The sequence below is a fragment of the Clinocottus analis genome, unplaced genomic scaffold (genome assembly GCF_023055335.1).
Source record: "Clinocottus analis isolate CAN_PGR_092001 unplaced genomic scaffold, fCliAna1.0.p SCAF_2, whole genome shotgun sequence".
In the NCBI taxonomy this organism is placed as follows: Eukaryota; Metazoa; Chordata; class Actinopteri; order Perciformes; family Cottidae; genus Clinocottus; species Clinocottus analis.
This window is the reverse complement of record NW_027175931.1, coordinates 10,116,340-10,140,141: the sequence shown is the minus strand read 5'-3', so window position 1 is coordinate 10,140,141 and position 23,802 is coordinate 10,116,340. Positions and strand designations below refer to the sequence as shown.

The window sequence follows — 23,802 nt, the reverse complement described above, 5'->3', positions numbered from 1 at the left end:
ATAAGGTTAACGTTTGTTCCTGGTGCGTTTACACACCCATTTGTTGCTCTCCCAACAGTTTCTTCCTTCTTTTCCCCGTGAAAGTTTTTTTGCTGTTTTTTGGGGGAGTTTTTCCTGATTCAATGAGAGACATCCCTGTCCCGGGACAGGTATGTCATGTATTGTAAAGCCGTCCAAGGCGAATTTGTGATTTTTGGCTATACAAAATGAACTGAATTGAATTGAACTTCATGAAGCACAAAGGGGGAAATTTACGATAACATTTTAATGGTGTTCAACAATTGCATGTGCCCCATACAATTCAAACAATACATACAAGTAACATAGTGTACCAGAAGTCATGGGTGTGAACACCAGGTGTAGGGAACATTTCTGCTTGGAAGTGCCATTATGGTTCCTCGTGGTTATCATTTTGAAATATCAACATCAAAGTTACTTTTATGTCTAGTGATTGCACATCAAATGGGACATTTTCTCTCATAATCAGGTCATTGTAATCATATAACACTAAACAAGAAGGCCAAAGAAAAGAAGCATATCTGAGTGAAAATCATTAATGCCATTAATTCTCCACCTATCTTGTTAATTAGCAGTACAATTCAGCAACTAGTCAATCAGAAGCAGAGTATGGTGATTCTTCAAAACCAATCAAGCTACCATCAACAACAGGACACACAATTGCCAATGGCGGTCAACGAGGTAATTTGTCATGCAGATGAGAGCGCACTTCAACTTTGCCCAAACATCTCTGTTGCGTCATTGGTTAAGTAAACCGATGGTGGCACTCATGTCTCAAGTGACCTACCTCTATTGTACACTAATGCAGTTACAACAACTGAGAGGCACTGGCATTCAAATCAGTGATCAGGGCATCGACTTCAAATAAAGACCTGCTTTCCTTTTTTTACTGTGATGTATTTGACATTTAAGAGGGAGACCGAGAGATCACTGAGCATTTTGTTGCCCTACGGATATGTTGGAACGAATAAATGGATATACTGCAACTAAACCTTGTTTACACGTCAATGCAAAGGAGACGAAGGATTACATTATCAAATGATATGTTGGACTGTTTAAAAAATAAGCCAAGTGAAAAGACTTTTTTGTAAATACCAAGAGAAAGCCGGCCCCACATCGGACTGATGATGCAGGAAATCAAAAGATTATATTCATCCCAGACATGGGGACTCTCAGTGTTTCATTTTAAGCCACCCAAACAATCCCAACACCCATGTCCACTTCAATGTATGGCAGACATGCACATGAATTTCCACCTGTTCACCCTCTACTTGAAATTATAATAGTTGAGGAAAACCATGGCTACCATTGAAATATGTCATGTTCAGAAAACATCAACTTTAACTATGTCCGAGAGAGTCAGCCAGAAGCTCTCAGAGCACAATTTAGTTAATAGTGCCGCAATCGTTTTTCTGAGTGCATACACTGTGCAATGATGTACTAATTTTGTCAAGAAAAAAAAGGTGGGAAATTACAGAAGTAAATTACATATGGAACAACAGCAAGTAGCATTTGAGGAAGTTTCTTCATAATTCAGCGTCAGCTTCGGTTCATATTACTGTCAGTCAGAAACTTCAGTCAACTTTTTTGCTCTTTAACTGAATGGAGCAGAATGAAGTCAATGAGATGAATTACAGTAAAAAGGACGGGGCTACCATTCCAGCCAGCAGCCATTTTTCATTTCCAGGATGCAATTTCAATACGTGTCTGTTCACAGTCTCTTCTTGATGAGTTTCTCGAGTCTGCGGATGCGAGACGACTCCTGTTCAGGGGTGGGGGTGCTGAAGAGAGAGGACCCGCCGTCGGCCCCGGAAGGTGGAGTGGGGAGCCGCTGCCTGAAGAGCTCCAGCATGCTGCTCTGCTCGCTGCGCTTCAGGCCCTACACACAAGTACACACAAGGACAGAGGAAATCACACAAAAAAACCATCAGAACACTAAACAAGAAGAAAATGCAAAAATAAGAGTGTGTTCGAAAACACATGTAAAACAGAATTATAGCAAGAAAAAAAAAAGATAATGGAGATAAAATACAATATTACAACTTTTGCAACATTCCAAAAATGTTAAAGCAATAGCTTAACATTTTGAGAAACATGCTATTTGTTTGTGCAAAACTTAGATTACAAGATAAGTACAAGTCTGGTTCTGTTCAGCGGTAACACAATCCCAGATCCACCTACAAGCACCTCTAAAGTTCACTAACTGATTTCAATTAATACACAAAATAAAGGAACAAAGACTACAACTTGTAGTTTTATGGATGGTTATTTACAGATGTTAATTAATGATCTCCAGAGCTGTTGGTGGGCAGATTTAGTCCCCTTCAAACAGAACCGGGCAATCTGATAAACTAAGCAGATCCAGGTCCACATTAAAGCCAAAGATTTAAGAGTATTATTAATCTCCTCATCTAACTCAACAAAAAAAAAAACAAATAATCTGATTTCCCAAAATATCTAACTCTATCTTTAAAACATTGGTACAGTGAAATCTGACCTTCATGTCCAGAATCTTTTGGAAGGTCTCAGGATTTCCATCAGCCAGAAGCTTGATGTAGTTATCGACAAACACCACTGGCGGTTCATGTGGGGCCATCACCACCTGTGGAAAAGTAGAGTTTATTGTTGGTTTCACCCCTCCCTTCCTTTTCTGTGAACCATCATGGAACGACCCAAGTGATCTTTAATTGATCCCACATGGGGCGGCTCGGGCCCAAATGAGGTAGAGAGGGAGGGGGCCTGGGGGGGATACAACTGACAAACCAAGCAGTCCTAACTGCAAACAAAGTTGAGACTATGGTTCTGTACTTAGGAACCCACCACTCATTCTTTATTTCCCCCTTTTTACATGGCAATTACTCCATGCATCGGTGGGCAAGAATTGGTTTCACCGGTAATTATTTTGCGGGTATAATGAGTCTGGGCAAAAATCTGCAAGAGTCAAGACCAGGCAGAAAAGGTTTAATGGGGCACATGTCTTTCTGGTTTGGAGTCTATTTTTTCCCTCCCTGACAATAGAGCCCGGGAGGAAAACGTGGATCGGGTCGCGTTTCTTACAGCCGCTACAAAGCAGGCAGACCAACACATGGCCGACAGACCTCCACCTCCCATACTCATGCATTCACATGCATGCAGGGATCATCGAAAAAAAATGTTTCTCTTTTACTTCACTTCTAAAAAAAGTTTTTATTTAAAAAGACACAATCTATCCTTTGTTTACTTTTTTTCTCCATAAGGTGAAACATATAAGAAGGTGCACTGCACAGGCAGGGACATAGTGTAGCATCTGAAGGAGCAGAGAAAGAGAGGGAAGAGCAGGGCATGAAAGACTCAGGATTGTGTGGAATTCTTTGCTTTCTTACTAGCCCTGCTGCTGACTGAGTGATTTACTTAGCAACTGTCCTGGAGCCAGGCCAAAGGAAAGGCTTGTAGGGACCTTGTTAAAAAAAAAAAAAAAAAAAAAAAGAAGGAAAGGGGGTGAGGCAGTCTAAGAATGAAAACGAGCATAAAAAGGAAGAGTGAGTGCAATGGCGTAAGGAGGGGGAAAGTGGAGGGGGCAGTTCGGTTGAACACGAGTGGGGAAGGGGTTTGACTTTTAAATATTTCCCAGAAGAAAACTTTAGAGGTTGAGGAGAGCGCTGGAGCTATAGTGGGCCGGACTGGAGGAGCGTGGAAAACAGCCACGTCTCACAGGCGGCGTACCGGCCAGGCGAAGCCGTCTCAGACGGAATCCCATGTACTTTGAACGTAAGTGAGCACTCGCTCTAAAAAACAGACAGCACACATCGACTCATCTTCAACACTCAAACGTACTCTGACAGCTGCATAAAGACTGTGGAAGGAGTGGAAGCATAAAAGGACTGAACTGAAGCCCAAGTCAATATTCAGTTTGAACTGTCACTAATCAATATTGTCATATTAACATTTAATAAAATGTGAAAGGGATCTAGTATTAATAAACCCACATCGTTTATCACTGTTTCCTTCAGCTTTCGGGGTGTTTTAGCACCTTTAAGCTCATAGTTTGGGTTTTAGGATACAGAACTTCATTGTTTCCATCTCCCTCTCATTCCAGCAGCTGCTTTTAGCAAACAAGCTCTGACAAACCCCTGGGTGGTACCTGCCAAGCACCCAACAGCTGAGAGACAAAGTTAGCTGCTAACTGGTGAACATTGAGAAGCTATTGGCCGCTAAAGAGACAAACATTCCCCCACCAGTTACTTCACAGCGGCTTAATGGTTTTGATTGGTTTCAGACCATCAAATCAACTCAAGAACCAAAACCTAAGATTAAAAAAGGTGCAGCTGCGTACACGCTATGGCAAACAAGTCAACACCAAACATTAACCACAATATTGTGATTACTATTGTATCTTATTTTTAATTTAACACCACTAAAACAAGAAAAAAAAGTATCAAGAAATGTTAAGAGCTAACAAAATGACCTGCTCTAATGTTAGATAATAAGAGAGGCTATTTTCAGGACTAAGTGTAGAAACATAAGCTATGCATACACTCCAGTTTACCCCTCTGGACTATTTAAACAGGATCTCAAGGTTATTAATACAAATGTGAAAAAAACATCATGATTCCACTTCAAAGAATTTACATTATGCTTAATTATTTGAAATACAAGGAATCCTGCACTGGGCTATCGACTTAAATCTTAAAGTGAGATTTAAAAGTTTTAAAGTGCTCCTTCGAGTGTTCCCATGATTTGCAGTTTCTTGGTGGGTGTAAGCCAGATTCGATTTCCAGTCGCAGCGTCACAGAGTGTAATTTAAAACTATTGTTGAGGCTAGACAGAGGAATTCTTGTATTGACCCTCTTTAGATGGGTTTGTCTTTCAGAGGCTTCAGCCCAAGGTGGAAGCAATTACCTGTGAGGAACCTTGATGTTGCTCAAAGTTGATGGCTAAAACGCCGGCCTTAGTACAAAAGCTTCTCTTTACTCATATGGGCTTTCACTCTAAAAGGCCGGAAACATTCAGCAAAGACAGTTTGTAGGTATTTTTCTTCTTTTTTTCCCGAAGGGGGCATCCCAGATAACTCATCCTTCTATGCCTTCTTGCTACCAGGGACCAAATGCAACATTTGATTGTATCTTATTAGTTAGGACTGTATCATTTGTCTGTCATTCTAATTATCACTAAGCCCTTTCTTCTCAAAGATGTTTTCTTCTCAAAGATGTTAGCTGATTTTCTCTTGATATTTTAGTTTGCAGTATCACACTTTCTAAGCTCCACAATGATTATTATGTCTTGCACTGTCACAGTAATCAATGTTAACCATTCGGAGGCCTTCATGCAGCGTTAGCTACATCTTTGAGAGCTCCTCAGAAGCGTATAGATCACATTCCAGCTGAAGGGGCCCACTGGCAGTCGAATACAGAAAAAGTTCGACAGTGAATGCTGATGTGAATGCATTCTATAATTCTATAATGTGAAAGCCCCTTTCTTTAATGTGTGGCAGATGAGTGGAAATGCTTTTATATACAGTGCATTCAGGGCATTTTTCCAGAGAACAAAAAGAAACCTTAAACAGACCATATGGAACAGTGTGCATCCCAGTAGAAAAAGTCAGAGTCAAATCTGAAATGGTGAGAGGAGTTTGCTGGACAGTCAACGTCTAAGACAAAATAAAGTTAGTGTGCTGGAAGGTCCAAATCTAGGACAGTTTTCAAGAGAAAATGCAATATTACACATTAAGTATTGGACTGCATAGCAGGATTAGAGCAGGTCACACTAACTGCTACAAACGTCAAGGCGATCCAACCACCAGAACTTCAGGAAGGAAAGAAGGCCTCCCAGGAGTCAAAGGGAAATCAAGGAACAGGCGTGTGTGCGTGTGTGTGTGTGTGTGTGTGTGTACTTGTTCGCATGTGCATTTCTGTACACTCCAGAGACAGTTAATTAGGGTGTGGTTTATCTACGGCAGCCACATACCATTGTCCTCTCGGGTCTTATGAGGTTAATTATCAAGCAAAGCAGAATCATGTTCATCCTCTTTACACCATGTTGTACTGGACATGTTTTCCTGAGTAGACACATGGTTTGCATGTATCTATATACTTACTCACTCATTTACACCTTTCTACTGGCTCAAGGTCAACCACATACTGTGTTTAAGAATACGTTCCTGCCTGAGTGTAAGTGCGTGCGTATGTGTGTGTCTTGTGTTGGCCCGTCTCTCACTCATTAAATCAGTAGTGCATGAGCTCGATTACTATTCCCGGGGTGGGTTATTTTATAGAAACATGCTCATAAAGTGCTATTGTGAGAGGGGTTGAAGACACAATGAAAGGATTATTCTACCCAAAATAAACTCTAAGTAGATAATCTGCATGACTCTGAGTGACTCAAAACAAACACTTTAATACTGGCTCGCCAATCAAACCACAGACACTGAAAGGAGAAATGTTGTCTTTTGTTACTTCTTACGATGGAGCCTTAATCAGTGGAAAAAGAGTTTGCTGCACGTTGTGCTAGTCTATTCTTGGTAAAGTGTTAGCATCAACACTAAAGCACATGTTTAACTGAACATGTCAGCATCTCAACATTAAATCTGTACAATGGCAAACAAGAGATAAAGAAAACTCATTCAGACCGCACTCACACAAAAGGGTCTCTGTAAAGTTCCGAGCCTTTAAAGGTCAGAAAGTGAAGCTTTGGTTGTAAAAATGGCCTGCATGAATTTAGCCACCCAAGTTTAATGTCATAAAATCTGAAGTGTCCCATAAAGATCAAGTGGCTCTGATAATGTGTTTAAGTTGAACTACTTTGTATTTAGAGAAGAACTCAAGTTCTCATTAAAATCCATTAGTCAAAGACACAACTTCATTCTGAGTTTATGATGATAAACGTGATGTGTAAACTGTTGGAAATAATCTCTACTGGCCGTAAGAGCAAGGTCGAGTGGTTTTCCATCTTGCATCCAAGGTCGCTCACCTTAAGGATCATTTCTGCGCGGGTCATGCCTTTCACCACTATTTTGGTGTAGCTGGCAGGTGCCTTGCGGAGCACCTGGGAGCCAATGGAGGGCAGATCCAGCAGGACTGTCTTCAGGGAGTGAGTGTCTAGTAGGAGCTGGTTGAATTGGATACACAAGACAGAAAGTCGGGCATAAGAACAATTATTCAAGATTAAATGTGTATACCAGTGCACATAATGAATGTGAAGCATGAATTTTATGAATTAACAGACATGTATTATCGCACATAGATGCACAGTTTAAAATGTGTTTAGGAGAATGACTCACAGTGCAGCTTGAATCAAGCTTTAGGAAAGTGTTGGCATAAATTAAACTTACTTGTTCGGCGCCCACCATGCTGATAGGTTTACATCGGAACAAGTGGTTGATAAATTTAGGAATGAATGAACTAAGGGAAAAAAGAAGTGACACATAAATCAACATTAATATTGTCCTACTGGATAGAACAATGTGCATATGAATGTGTGTGTAGAGTGTGTAGATGTATCTATTGTACTTGGTGAACTTGATGCAGAATTGTGTGAAGTATTTGCGTGTGGAGGCCAGATTGTCCCTGATGTTCGGCACATTTTGCTTAATGTGCATGATGATTGATGTCACATAAGGACTTTGGTCACCCACATGCTCCACACTCTGCCACGGCATCTGAGAGAGAGAGAGAGAGAGAGAGAGAGAGAGAGAGAGAGAGAGAGAGAGCGAGAGAGAGAGAGAGGGGAGGAAGAGAAAGAGAGAGGGGAGGAAGAGAAAGAGAGGGGGGGAGCTTTAACATCAAAGGCTACAACAAGTAGCATTCAAATATTGTTCATCGTCAGTCTCATGTTTCAATCTCTTTAAGATATATATGTTTTTGAATATGAACATTTTAAAGTTTCTGAATGACAAAGAGACATTCACAAGAAACACCAGAAACCATATGTTATGTCATCTTTCCACGACAAAAATATGTAATTTTGATGAATGGCAATGGTATTGGATACCAATGATCTGAATGTGTGTGTGCGTGTGTGTGCGTGTGTGTGTGTGTGTGTGTGTGTGTGTGTGTGTGTGTGTGTGTGTGTGTGCGCCTGCGTGTGCGTCAAACCTTGCTCATGGCAGTAAGAGCAGGGTCACAGGCAGCATCAAGATCTTGAACAAGTAGCTGGATACTGTTTGAAATCACACTGAGAACACATGAAAGTAAATAACTCACACCATTAAAACACACTCTTCACATTATAGGCAGGCTCTTTTTTTAAAAATGAAACATTGCTGATCTGATAGTTGTCGCTTACGTGCTGAATGTATCCATCTCCCCTGTCAAATTTATTCTTTCCATGAGGAGTTTATCTACCTTTTCCTTAAGTTTCTCTTCCAACTGGAACATACAAAAACACAAATATAAAAACACATAAAAAGCTGACTTTGAGTGCATTCTTTCAAATGTTTGTTAGGCCATTCTTTTTAGATACTGAATTAAAATTGCTGCATGTGTTGAAAAACCACATGGATGAAACCGTTCAGGGTGTATTGTAATCAGAACTGCCACTGTGAGTTCCTTAAAACGCTGATGAAACACAGGTCAAACATTGTGTAACTGCTACACGATGGGCATCACTTATGTTCCCTTGCGTATACAATCACTGCAGTTCAGCTGAAGGCATGGATTCATAGATTCTTCAGGCTTGTGTATCTGTATTCCTATTTTGTCTGCATGCCTGTTGTGTGGTAGCCAGGCAGTACTCTGCAGTGCTCAGGATGCTACAGATCAGGCAGAGCTCATCCATGGTGAACTTTGCAGCCTCTGAGCCTTCCTTCTCCTTCAGCAGACTGCTGATGGTAAGACCCACACTGTTACTGTTGGATCTGGATAGAAAGACAAACGTGACAGAAGAGAACAACACATCAGCGAAACAGAGATAGAGAAAGATGGGATGTTACTTAAGGTCCAATCAGTAGTTATATATATATATATATATACACACAAATGACAATTCACATAAATAACAACAAGAGTAATAATAACAAGAGTTTGACACATTTGACAGACAATCTGTGTCTGGGTTTGTCGACGGATCAAAAAAAACAAAGACAAATAATGAAGATGTAGCTGCTGTCAAGTGCTAGTACTCGTGTTAAGGTTACCATCAATTGCTGAGTGATTGCTGGTTCAGTCTTGTGTATTTTAAATGTCTGTGGGGACTTCCCTGTGTTTGAATAGATCATCGTGTGCCGTTAAGTTATTGAGTGAATTAGAGGGACCAGGCTTTGAGACAAAAACCACAGATGCTGTGTATTGCTTACCCTAAAGATGACTGATGTGGACCTCCATTGCTACGGCGCCTTAAGAAAAACTATTTGTGGAACCACAGGTAAAGAAGTAATAATAGAGGCACAATAGGCATAACTACAAGCAGACGCAAGTGTCGGGATGCTGCACCAACAGAGCTTTAACGACAACCCAGTCATTAATAAATGTCATAACAGAGACGTGGGTAAAAACCACAACATAGTTCAAGCTCCTTTTGAGGGCCTCTCTCCAAACCACACAAAACCAATTCACAGCGCACCGCATTGGGCGACCGTGTCTGGATGCGTCTACAAGTGTACGTGCACAGCCTTTGAGTACATCTATGTGTCGTGCTTGCATAAAGCTCAAAGTATGGTCTACATTAGTAAAGTGTAATTAGCATGCATGCATATCGGAGACAGAGCACGCCTGTGTGTTTGTGTTAACCATAGCCAGTGAGTTCTAACGTTGCCACTGAGCCAGCTATGTTTTTACTGGTAGCAGATTGGGCTTTGCCACAACATAACCAAATCCAGATCCCTCATAGCATGCCATTCCAATCCATCAAATACAGCGAGGACTGAAGACATTACGTTTTAAACTAAACTCCCAAACAGCTCAGTCACCAAACCAAAAGAATGAACAAATATGGGCATGACATACTTGTTTATGAAAAATGAATCTTATATATATATCTGTGTCACTGCCCGGAAAATGTAATGATTGTTATGGTTGGAAACAGTTGAAATACTAGTGGGTCTCCTTGTCAGCATGACGATGTATGTGTAATTCATGAATGGTAGGACATTAATAGTTTTTGGAAAGTAATGGAGCTCTAAGGCACAGATAAATACACTTATTAGTATGATTAATTTATTGTTGGCTTGAAAAATGAAAAATGTAACATTGCCAGACTTATGCTATAATATTAATAGGAAATGACTGTTTTTTGAGAAAGAAAGTGTTGAAGTCACTCTGGACGTGTATTCATATTGAAGCTGGTTGCTTTAGGAATGTCAGTAAAAATTACAGTTAGCATTGTCATGCTAATGCTAACCTTCTATTGCTGCACTGAATCTCTCTTTGTTTTAATTCTACAATGGGACAAAGTTTACTAATGGAAAACCACGTTTTATGTTAACTTCACTGATTTGAGAAAGGACAATTCTAGGATATGACCAAACCTGAACCATTCTTACTTAGGCAGGTTGCCAGAGAGGATCTTCCAAGCGTACTCCCTCAGAAATTTCTGGAAGATGGTTGTGAGGGCGATCATTGGTTCTCCTGTGCTTAGTTGGGAGCACTGCACCATGCACTTCTTGTAATACACAAACAGGTCAGCACAGCTGGGCAGCACTGCTCCGCCCTCCTCTGTGCCGGCCTTGGGTGGACCTTGTGCTTTGAAGTCAGCCACAAACCGGTCAATCAGTTCGCCCAGGTTCCTGCAGATGCCCAGAAATGTACAGCCAAACAAATGCTCAAACCGGTGGTTGGATTAGAGGCACATGAAAGGAATTACATGAATCAAATATAAACACTTAAACATATGATTAGTTCCTAAACCCCAAAATAAATAAAAGGATGAAATAACAAGCAGAGAGACTTAGTGCCTCATGGATAAATAGAAGGGCATATTCCAAGCATATCAAACATCTTCAATACGACAGTCAACAGGTCCACAGTCAGTTGGCGTGGTCCAATCCTACTGAATCTAAAGCCAAGGACAAAACAAGCAGGCCACTGTTCTCTCCTGCTATGTCCCACTGGGAACAGGCTGATCTGGCTATTGCCCGTTTAAAGCTTTTGGATTGAAATGAGGTTGTAGCTGTGGAATAGGTCAATCCTGTTCCCTCAGAGAGACAAACAGCATTTAACGGTCCAGAGAGCTAAGAACCAGGGGCTGCATGCAAGCAAAGCTGTGCTCATTTTAAGGAGCAATCGCCATGACTGGGGAAGGGGACTGCTAAAGGAGAAGAATTGGATGGGAGTAGAAGACAGAGGAAGGAAGGAAGAGGACAGAAAAATATATATATATAAAAATATATAGAAAGAGAAATTTAGATGAAGAAAGGAAGAATGAAAGAAAAAGTACACAGAGAGAATGAGGGGCACTAAAAAGGAAATAAAATAAAAGAGGTGGGAAGGAAAATAGGCAAATCTGCTGTGGCAGCACTTATTTAACCTCCCTCTCTTTCTCCCAGCGTCTGTGGTCGTGCAGCTAATGGGAAACATTTCTGCCACAGTGGAGACAGAGGCATGTACAGGAACAAGAGATGGAAAGACAGAAGAGGCCATGAAGTAGAATGGGAGGTGGGGGATCTGATTGATGAGTGGGCAATGGAAAAAGGAAGCATGTGCCAGCTTTAAACACAACCTGCTCCTGATCCTAGCTGTGTACCACCACCCAATTTGGCCCAGTCGGCTTGTATGCGTGTGTGTGTTTGTGTGTGTGTGTGTGTGTGTGTGTGTGTGTGTGTGTGTGTGTGTGTGTCTGTCTGTCTGTCTCACTTGTCTTGGGACTCTATGTAGACGTAGAGATGAGGTTCAAAGCACTTGGAGACAATGCCATGGAAAGGGTTGTCCGGAGCTTTTGGCTTCCTTGGCTGAAGGTGGAAAACGAGGAATTAGGGAAAGACAGGATTGAGTTGTAGCTCCTGATCATTTCTTTTATGTTTTCCCTCCAGCTCAGCAAGGTGGTGTCACATGTTAGAAACTGAAGACATGTATTTCCTGTGCATAAAATACACTCAGCTACCACATTATTCGCTTCACCTTACTAGAATTTACAAATTAACTTATTCTTTGTTAACTTGTCCAGAACACGATAAAATATTTAAGTAAGGCCGCTACACCACTGTTCTACTTGCCACGGTTTTATTCAGTCAATTATTATGATACAATACAATATTACTAAGATTGCATAAGTCAGTAAATAAGTTGCTAAGAGTAAATGAGTCAATCATATCCCCCTCATGAGGTCAGATGGGGTCATAAGAGGTCAACTCACCTTAGCCAGATCCTCGTCCTTATCTGCGCCCACATCCTCACCTCCCTCATCATCCAGAAAGGGGTTAGTGGAGGCGAGAGGGCTCTCTGGCTTCTTTTGCTATAAAAGCACAGATTCAACTTTAGTATTTTGTTCTACTGCTCAATTATTAGAGCATCATTAAGGGTTTGACTGCTAAGGCTTTGCATGCCTTCAATACTCTTGACTGACAGAACTGTTTTTGTGAGTATCGTCATTGTCTCTTAGCTTTTAGTTTCTTTGAACTTGTCTTGTTCTGTGTTTTCTGTCTGTAGCTATGTGTTTCTTATGTTGGTGCCTGTCTTGGCCAAGTCTCCCTTGAAAAATACATTTTTAATCTCAATGGGACTCTCCTAGTTAAATAAAGGTTTAAAACCACTTGCGTCATGTTTTCATTTACCATTTTATGGGAAGCTTTTGTGAAACTGTACCTCCAATTATAAAATTCCACCCAACCAAATCCCTGATTGAATTACAGAACCAAACAGGCATGGGTGTAAACTGAACTGAAGGACAAAAGGGCCTCTGACGAGCATAGATATGATCAGTTCTGAACAAGCTTGGCCTCGATGTCCCCAAACAAAATAATCATAATCTGGCCATTCTATGTGTGTCGCTTTTACCTCCACAAGCCCCCATTCACCTGAATTAAAAGGTTTTGTCAAGCTGTGACACGGAGATTACTCTTTGTGTCACAGAGTGTTTCACACAACAAGCTACCAATCTGCATTTTCATAGAAATGTGATTTTGGTACAAACAAAAACCAGCAACTTCAATGAAATATTTGGCCTTAATGGGGCCAATCTGCATGTGACCATGTTGCTAAAACAACATTAAAGGTTTTCAGCTGTAGTTAATTATGAATACTCTCGTATGCATTGTTTTTCTGTGTGTGCTTTTCTCACTCTGGGTGTGTCCGTCAAGGTGCATCCTGTAAAACGTTTGGCCAGAAGACCCTCGAAGTTCGTAGTCCTCTGAATAGCAAACAGAAGCAGCTTCACCTCGATCTCCTTTGCCCGGGTTCGCATCACTTTGGCTAGCTCCACACTGAGAAGCACACATGGAATTAAAACGTACATGAAATCAGTTTAATTTCTAAGCTTTAACATAACAAAATGATTCCAATGATCCTTGTTAGTACATAATTGTTTCATCTGGGGGTTTTTTTCAAGCAAAAACATGTCTTTTTTCTAAAGACACTTCGGCAATTTCTGCCAGATGTTTTTTATTGTCAGCTGCAGCTGGGAGTAACGCACAAACAATGCCCACTCCTTCCTCCCTCAAGTAGTCAAGGGGAAAATACTGAGAAATGTGGAGACCAGGTCACTGCTCATGTAGGCCACCTTCTTCCACTGCACTGGAAGCCAAATCACAGACTCAAGTCAGACACGCGATACCAGTGGGGTTCGCTTCATAATGCAGAAAAGTCCCCAAACCAATTTTTCAATTTCTACTGTTTTAATAAAACTTTAACTTAATTAAATGTTCTTTTCTCGGGAACAGAGAAACAACATAAAATATGAACTAAACAGGCAAAAGCCGCAAACCAAAAGTTGAAGATCATTTAAATTGCAACGCTTGTTCTGAGAATTTGTATTTACCGGGTGATGTGGCAGAACTCCACAGCAATACGCTCCGTCATGGACCACTGCTCAGGAAACATGCGTCCATACTTCTCCTCATAGTCCACCAGCTGTCGTTTGATCCAGGCATAGCGGCGATCTATCTTGTCTAGCCATGCAACCTGAGCAACAGAACACAATAGTTTTACATTGACTTCACAAATACCACCTTTTTAAAATTCTTTATATTATGAATTCAAAATTCTTACTCACATCTTGGTTTTCCTGGAATAATACGAGGTACTCTGAGAGGTGTTGCCTGATGAATTTTTTGATAATCTCCTGTTTAATGCGCGGATCCAGCACATTGGCCACCAGACAGGCATCTCTTAGCACATTACTGGGACCGCCTGGTCTCTGGATGGATGAACGTGTCGATATAAAGTTTCGTATGGGAGAGAGGGGGGAGAAACAAGACAAAAACATTGTCTAAATAGAGAAAAGCTTAATAAAAGGGGGCTATGAATAAAAAGGAATACTTAAAAAATCGTACAATCCAGATTAACAAACATATTTACCTTAGAGCCTTGAGAGGGGAACGATTCTTCGAAATCTGCCAGGATCTGAGTCCCCAACTCGCTCTGAGCTGCCTTTACTCTGGAATGAACCAATCACACTACATTATTCAGTAGATACTCAATCAGTCAAATGCAACATTGGAATTGTGGCATTTTCATGCGGAAGCTTCTTATATATTAAAAAATGATGGCCAACATCTAGTTAGAAACCTAGTTTAAATATTCTCTGGAGAACCGCAGAGAAAGACACTATTCACAAGTTACTTGCTGGCAAACTTAAAGACCCAAAAATGTTTTTGAAGTGTCACAGCACCCACATAGAATTGCCGGTTCAAAATATTTGGAAATACAAGAATGGTGGCGAAATGGTAATACAATGAGCACTACTCAGACAATCCGAGTCTGTCCAATCCCCAGTGAGTCTGTGTTCGTCTTAAGGCCTCCAGGCCGGGTTAACCAAGGACAGCACCCAAAGCCGTGACCATCGTCCAGAATAAACAGGAGAAGGTGCAGAGTTAATATCCCAGATAGACGGCAACTGAACTGGTCGCCTTCAGTTCAAGTGCCCGCTGTCGACTATCTACGAAACTACACACACGTCTGGCCAGCTAGAGTATGAGACGCTAATCACAGACATTGCTCTACAGCTCCTGTCTCACAGAGAGCGAGCTGTCAGCAGCAGATCTGACTGTGTCCAGTCTGTGTCAGCGTTTCACATCGTTTACAATAGTGCAACAAAGGCAAAGATGTTGTCGGCATGTCAGCTGAACTGTGACAGCACTAAGCAATGAAAAGAAAAAGGCTTATTAAAGAAGAATCTTAGTTGATCGTGTTAAAAGGTCACAGCTGCACCGACTCCATTTAGTCACTGTGCAAAGTACTGTCAGGGCAAAAGGCCAATTTCATTCAAATAATTAAATTTGTTGAAACAAGAATAGGAAACATCCTGTGTATTCTTATTGACTCTTATTTTTCAGAATTAAATTCTTTAATTCTCTTGTTTGGCCTACATGAAAATAGTTTCTTTATTCCTGTTCAGTTTCTTTCGTTAATTATTCTATCTTCGCACTCAAATGTATTTTTTTCCTTATTTCAACAAGAATTCTTAAAGATTTAAAGTAGGTCTACTCTTTTGTTTCATGTATGAATTCAGAATTTAAGAGAAATGTTGAATAATGTTTTGATTATCAATTTCACTGATCAATATCAAATATTCCCAACATCCCTTTGGTACTTTTCCTCCTGGCTGTACTTCTGTGAACTCACCATCTGGTCCAACATTCTGCCTCTATAACCAGTCTACCCTTGTCTGTGAGAGAGGTTTTTCTATTACTTTCTATTAACTGTTTGTGTTCAGCTGTCTGTCTGTCTGTACACCCCTCCCCATGTCTCCTATCATCTGTCTCTCCAACAGTGTCTCTTCTTCTACACAGCTGTTGTTTGGTATGTACAGTCTGCCACACCTCAGTCAAAACAGAACAGATGGGTCATCCTTTTTTTTGTTTTTTTTACAGATCAACACTACTTTGAACTTTAACATCAGCTTGGACAATATGTCCCACATCGATTGTAATGTTCTTGGAAAATAATATAACAATGGAAATTGAATCAGTCAGGACTGTGAGAAACAACAGTGTAACAATGCACTTTGTTCTGTGTTTCAATGTATTAAATGCATCACACACACACACACACACACACACACACACACACACACACACAAATCCTCAGATAATTATCCCCCTAATCTCCCACAATGAAATAAATTTTGGCAAAAAAAGACCCTATTCAGTGTTTCCTTCCCGTGAGTTCCTGTATGTGTGCGGCTGTGCGTGCATGCGTGTGGATATCTGCATAAACAGGATGTAATACACAAATACCTCCAGCCAAGTTCAGTTGACGAGCTACGGAATATTTCAGCTGTAAGCAGAGATCAAGCTCTGAACTGGCTACTGGTAATGAGCTCTTACAGCTACGCTGCTCACCCAACCGCCCCAGTGAGCTCAAGCAAGGCGTTCAAGAGTGGCTGCAATGTAGCAGATACACTCAGAGAAAGAAATAACTTAATGTAAGCACATCACTGGTGAGTGTGTGTGTGTGTTATTGTGTGTATATTAGTTACCTCTCAGAAAGCTGTCTGATTTGGGGTATACCCATGTACTTGTGGAAATGTTCAAGCACATTGACCACTCCTTGCAGCAGGTTGGCCACCTCACCATACTGCCTTTTTCTGGTCATGGCTCTGGAACACAACAGATATGTGATTTAGTTCTATTGTTATAGAAAGAAATATATCCATATTGATACCCTGTACACTATAATTGTAAAGTGAGGTACGCCACACAGCAAAAAATAAAAAAGCCAAGCATCAATCCAGCTGTATATCTCTCACAAGAGTAAATTAATTCATACCATGCTATGGGCTAGAAAAATCCATGTTTAGCATTGTATACTGAATACAGAAGTATATGCAAAGATTAAAATGATTAAGCCCCTTGTGGGGGCTGCAAAGCATGCTTTTCTTTTCACCCATCTGAAAAAACAGTTGACATTTTGAGGGATTTTCTTTTAGTTTCGCAGTTAAATCAGATCATTTGTCAATTTCATCCATATACATGAGCTGCTTTGCCCTCCAGGTTTTTGAAATTTGTCAACATCACTGAAAACAGATTGTACTGCAATAAAACTTAGCATTCAGCCAATAGTTTGGGGGTTTGATACAAGACCTGCCTTGTACTGGCATCAGCTAATAATGTATTCTGAAATAGAGAGGGCATGTCACAATTACCGAGCCACTAAACAACCATAAATACTTTTTTTCTCGGTCTAATAAGCTTTGGGGTAAATTGTATAAGTTGTTTTATCTGCTCAGTTAAATGTTATTGTACTCACTCTAAAGAGTCAACACCCCCTGCCAACATATGCAAGTGGTTGAGGGTGGTGATGGATGTAGTTAAGTGGCGCTTGGCATGGTCCAGCTGCTTTATGTCCCTTGTAATCTCCTTGACCTGTGCAGAAAAAGGAACAAGTCAGACAGGTTGGTCAAACGGTATGAAGAAAGGAGAATTAAAACAGCAAAGATGGGGAAGGAAGAAGCAAGAGAAGGTGAACCAATGGAGGTGGTGTGTTGGGTGGAGTGATGGGACAAAGAGAAACAGAGCAAGAGGAACGACACACACAAACACACACGATGCATTATCTCAACTATAAATAACTCCCCCCACTGTCCTCTATTGTAACGAAAGGATACAGGATATGTCGACCCTGTGCTAGGGTCATGGCTCACGTCCCTTAGAAGCATTAACAGGACACCTTTGTGCGTGTGCAGGTGTGAATGTGTGTACATACCATTTGTTCAGACTTCTCTGCCTTGTCCTTGATGTCTTTGATTTTGCCAAAGAGCTGCTGGATGGCTATTTGGGCTTCTTCCAAAGCCTGCCCAAAAGAAACAATATGCAATATGACATATACAGAGAAGAAGCAATTTCAGCTGGTGTGTAAAACAACACTGATAATGTGTATGTGTCTGTATAGAAACTGCTTGAAATTGGAAAAAAAAGAAACGAAAGGCAAAGTCTGGATTATTTTCACTCACAAAGTCATGGTCAGTGGACATGAGAACTTTTGTATGGCAATGTAACATCCCTTAACATGAAATACAACCTTCCATTTAAATGTCCTAAATTAACAAATAATATGCTACACTCATAATACTTTGTTTTGAGAAACAAGGTAGAGTGTGGAATCATTTTGTACCTGCCTGGGGTCAAATTTCCCAAAATATTTTTTGATCCACACTCACCACGCTTTTTTTTCTCCTTTTTGATAAACAATTCCGCTTTGCCCGTTTCCAGGTCTTCTTTCCAGACTAATTGGCGAGCTATCATGACATCTGACATTGACAGTTCTTAATCTGATCCCTGCATAAAGGCTGTCACTGTAAAGGCTAAAGAGACATTGTCAGCAGTAACAGCCTGTAAAGCCAGACTGGATCAGATAACATTAGACAGCTACTATTGTAAGACAGTTAACCTGCTATTTTAACATTTCCCAATCATCTGACATGGCAGCTGTTCTTTGATGGTCCTAAACAGAGATTGTGCTCCGACATCCGATGCGAGGTAATTGGGGTCTCCCTCTCTCCCTTCTCCCTCTCTCCCTCCTCCTTCTCTCGCCCTCTCGTTCCTCTCTCTCTCTCCCTCCTTCCCCCCCCAACAGCCGGCACCAACTGTGCTAGGAATTTACAAAGTTTACAAGCATATCCACACAAACATAAATACAGCTTGCACTGGCAGCAGAGGGTTAATTCTCCCTCCTGATTGCAGCCAAAGCGCAGTACTTGGTGACAGAGTCAACATCAGTACGACGCCATATGACCAGGTCATGAAATCACAATAAAAGCCATCTTAACGTAGATATAAAAGGTTTTAATTTATTAATCATTTAATTTAATTCCATTAATCCCTCCTGAATGTTCTTACACAAGATTTTTTTGTCAACAAAGTCTGTCACGGAGGCCAGACGGAAAACTTTCCTTAAAGAAAGATAACCAGAAGCTAACTGTAGCTTGCATCCACCCTTCTTTTTATAATTTAAGTCACCCTTAGGTTGTTGAGGGATTGAATAAGCAGGCAGGTTATGCAATTACTCTTTGATCTGAGCGTTAGGAGGAAGGGAGTGCCACTGAATCTTTAGAGAAGTTCCCTGGAGGACTTCTTGAGCAAACAAAGTGCATGCAGATGCCAAAACCTTCAAGGCTGCAATTGTCGCTCATGCAAACTCAGCTGTGTCAATCTGGCTCGCTTCCTAGCGCTCATTTCCTGTATTTAGCCTTGAGGAAAGCAGAGAGAGACCACTGCCCAGCAGGCGCCTCCCTGCCTGAGATTGTTATCTGCTCTCACACAAACACACAAGTCAATGTATCCCTAACATGCAATGAGCAGTGCAGGTCCACATATAGGAGGTATTACAGAGTTTCCATAGAGAGATCCTCAGACAGACAATGTAACCTTTTGGTTTTGGGGCCAAAAACAATAAATCTGATCAACCAAACGGGGCTATTTTGACAGTTGGATCATTGCCTAAATTTTTAAAAAGACAGTTTAGAGGGTAAAGAGTGTTTCACTTAACAGAGAAAAATAGCTCATGAAGTGCTTTTAAATAAAATCACTCTAAGTGTTATAACAATTATATAACCATAGCTAAGCCTGACATTAAACAATATCCGAAAGCACCACTTTGTTGTTATTATTATTATTATTATTATTATTATTATTATTAACTTTGTTTTTTTCTCCATAAGACCACTAACCGACACTGCATTTTCTAACGCAGCCCTAATAGTAAGTGGTGGAATGTACTTGTACAAATTCAAGTTACCTGTATTTTTTTTGACTATTTTATTTAATATTATATGTTTTCTATCAGCATATGTTTGGGGCAGGAAACTTAATTTCTGTTTACATGTGTTAAGTTGAGAATATTTGCCAACACAACCAGACTGGTTGGAATACTCCAACCATCAGGCCTCATAGCACTTCAGGAAATAACATCTGTAATATTTCGACCACTTGAAATGACTCAAATTAAAAGGGATTAGTCCAGATTGTTCAGAAATTAGCCGCATACGAGCACCGCCATAATTCCTATTTAATGACAGCGTTCAGGTCATTATAACAGGGTCTGTCGCTCCGCCACGGTACACCATTGATTACAGTCAATCATACTGTCAACAATTTGGCTTGGAGGGCCATGTCCATGTCTGTATGCATCCGTTTTAATGAAATGCAATAGACATTTAATTAATTTATTTTTTTCAATTGTAAAGATTTTCTTTAGCGTTGCTAAGTAACACAGCCATCAATAAACTAAATATCAGCTCTGTTAGCTGTCAGAGTCTGAGCTGCAGCATTTAACTGTCTCTACAGGAAAAGTAAAATCATTCTCCAGCTCAGACTACTCCTACTTTCTCTCTCCTCCTAGCTTGCTCTCTCCATCCTGCAAAAATGTTGCCGTCTAGGATTTCGACCTTGGGATCGCATTTAGCTCAGTGAGTGAGTTCAGGCAACAGCAGAAATGAATACATTTCTGATCTTGTTGGTTTTATTCTATTGCTGTCTTTATGTTTAGCCATCTTGAAATGTACACCTCTCCGTCTTTCCGTCTGCAGAAAGGATTTTCCCTCTGGAAATGTTGGAATGGCATTGTGGGGTTGGAAAAACAAACTCAAATTATTGAGTGTGACTATATAATGTTATTGGTCTGGAGGGGATTTGGAGCCTTTCCGCTTCCAAACGGTAGCTAACTGGGAAAGACAGGGCCACCAGGCCAGTCACCCTGACGACAACGCACACCTAATCATGTCAACTGGTCAGAACATACACGACTCACCCGTCAGGTGTCACATTCCCTTATAGTTCCCTCAATTCCTTTATAGAGCGAGGACCTGGACTAAATCAGAAAAGGCTGTTCTTTTCCGTCATGCTCCCACAAGAAAAGGCAAGGACTCAAAAGCCTGGATTTAAAAGAAATTTAAGTATTTACATACAAGAATATATTTCCCAGACATGCTTTCCATTGAGAGGGGCAGTTTGAGCAGTGGGAATGGTTCTGAGTCATCTTGTCCTTTTCCATGGAAGCAATGTGGAGAGAAGAATGAGCAGTTGGTTCTGGGTTGGGAGCAACCCGTGGTTTGAGTAGAGGAATGCTGTTTTGAGCACCACAAGTGATGAACAGATCTGGTGGTTTGTAAGTACAATGTAGAAGTAGCTGGTAATCGCCCCCATATTCCCTATTAGGACATGCAAGGTCTACATGCTGTAAGTCTACAATAATGTGTGAGGAACAATACGGTATACTCTCAATCTATCTTAGACTAACACAAATATCAATCAGCCTTTGTGAACATAACGGATAAGTATCTCGAGGCAATGGATAATCTGTTTTGGGGTCAGGTATAGCCAGCGGATATTCGGGCTAAGACTGCATGTCTTTGTGTTGCTCAGCATTTACATCATTACAGGATAGTCGATGGGCTTAGAAACTGCATTTTGACTAATTCTGCTTATTTTGTTGTACACATGGACTGTTTACCTGCATCCAACAAAACCGTGTTCAAATGTGATTCGTCACTACAACTCAATTTACAAGTGGAAACCAGAACTCTTCCAATGTCAAAATACTGTCCCGTTGCCTACAAAATCTGCATATGAATGTAGAATATGTTTAAAGAGACCACCTTAACAAGAAAATATAATTCAAGCACTTCCGTAAAGATGACCCTTCCTGAAAAATATATTAAAAATAAAGAAATGTGATATTTTTGTCTGAAAGGTCATCACCTTCACTGCAGAAAATGTTTTGCCGATCAAAATTGTATGACCATTTTAGTCGGTCCGCATATGACTTGCAGCTCAACTCACCTGCCTGCCATCCTGGCCCACATTGGTCTGGCCTCTTACGACTGTTCTGATGTTGTCATCCAGGCGCCTATCATATATTTACACAAAATGGCCAAAGTCAGATTGAGGGTAAACTACAGACAAAAACAAAACATGTGTTATCACGTCGTTAACGTCGACTCACCGGATCTTCAGCCGAATCTTGCTTACCACATCATCAATATTAGCCAAAGACTGAGGGCAAACACAAAGACAAGAGATCAGGAAAACATGAAGAAACTTTACATACAGTTGAGAATGGAGAAACACACGTCTTTTCTATTAGTAATACACTTTATTATATAATTCGAGTAACTTATCCTGCTCTTTAATATATTGTGCTGTTGACGCTATAATTTACACAAAACAACACACATCTGGACAGAGACACATACTTTGTAGATTGTGGTGCATTTGCGCTTAAACAAGAGGAAATTATAAAAAATAAAAAAAACTGTTCTATTACATCTACATATCAAATGCAGGGTGTGTGTAACCCCTCATCCATTGAAGAACTACACAAACAATCCAATGAGGTAAAATATATGCAGACTAATAGTAGTCCTTTTATGGATATGAGCACAAACCACAGTGACCTCTCATGGTGATAGAGTATACAAACAGACATGTATAACATATACCATATATACAATCTTAAAAATTAAAAAAAATTAAAAAAAGTTACACACTAAAATGAATATAAGTTTGCAAGACACCAGGGTAAGTCTGGCTGCAGATAATTCTGTCACGTCACTGTACCTGCTCGGTGGGGAACAGTGTGTTGATGTACTCTACAGCATTGAAGTCTGATCTGTCCAGGGGGTCCTGGCTGGGGAACACCTTGTTCACACAGGACAAACGACAGTCAGTCAAAAGGAGGCAGACTGAATTACACTGAATATTTGATGGTGTTTACATTAAGATCCCTTCAGCATGTCTACTCGTTATGCCTTGTCGCGTCATCGTTATTCAACGGTTCTATACTTTAGCCAGCCATTGCAGACAAACATGTATAAATATGTTTTTAACGTAAAATTAATCGTGAATTAAATATTATAGATGCGAATGGGTTTTACTCAAATTCACGAGTAAAAACGTCATAAGTGTGACAGTCACAGACATTTCATCCAGCTCACGTTGACGTCACCCCAATGTATATAACGCTATATATGTATAAACAACCCGACAAACGTTTTTTAAGCTAAAAGATGTTCATTTAGTGGGGGTATCCAGATTTCATAGCTATCGTGAGCGGCCATACTAGAGTAAGGTCAGTGTCAGCTAGTCTGTTAGCAACAGTCGGTTACAGTGTTTAAACCCCACAGAGGTAACGAGGTCAAACAGCTACCTGTTCAATGGCTAGTTGCACCTCTGGGGTTAGATGCAATATAGCCTCCAAATCCTCAGCAAATTCTAATTCCTCTTCCTCCATCATTGTCAAAACAAACCCAGAGCTCTCCGGCATACCACTTCCTGGTGAGGAGGCTTCTGGGATACCAGACGACACTGGAGAAGCGGTGCGTTCAAGGCTATAGGAAATCTGAACCAAATTTTGAGCGATGGGAATATCTTAATCCACACACATCTCTCGCTTCACCTTTCTCTCGTTTCCCCCGCTTCTGGCTTTCATTGAGTGTAAATGTTATCTTGAGTCAGATTCATCTTTCTTTTTAAAGTACACACACATTATCCAACGAGGGGGTTATAACTAGGCTCCGTTATTAGTTGTCAAGATGTGACAATTACTGAGTCAAAACATTGACGAGTACAATTCATTGTAATAATTTATATTTGCATCATATTGTAAGATGACATTCAAAGTACAGAACAACTGTTTATAATATTAGTTATACACATATAACACATGAATAATTCCGTATAGCAAGATATCTTAAAGGTGGGATCAAACTTCACATAAAGTGTAA

At 40.5% G+C, this 23,802-nt stretch overlaps 1 protein-coding gene across 1 annotated transcript; it reads right to left on the bottom strand.

Annotated features, from left to right (window-relative positions):
- Positions 1–276: 276 nt before the first annotated feature.
- On the bottom strand, positions 277–23,358 carry vps53 (VPS53 subunit of GARP complex). The gene is made up of 22 exons (XM_068585370.1): positions 23,226–23,358; positions 22,637–22,717; positions 22,023–22,072; positions 21,860–21,926; positions 17,787–17,873; positions 17,331–17,446; positions 16,561–16,680; positions 14,439–14,517; positions 14,134–14,277; positions 13,900–14,042; positions 13,204–13,345; positions 12,280–12,378; positions 11,781–11,875; positions 10,472–10,714; positions 8,701–8,848; positions 8,278–8,360; positions 8,088–8,166; positions 7,503–7,651; positions 7,325–7,394; positions 6,964–7,101; positions 2,516–2,620; positions 277–1,897 (listed from the first exon to the last, which is right to left on the bottom strand). The coding sequence occupies exons 1-22, from the start codon at positions 23,340–23,342 to the stop codon at positions 1,730–1,732; spliced, it is 2,523 nt and encodes an 840-aa protein (XP_068441471.1). The 5' UTR covers positions 23,343–23,358; the 3' UTR covers positions 277–1,729.
- Between the last annotated feature and the right edge of the window lie 444 nt (positions 23,359–23,802).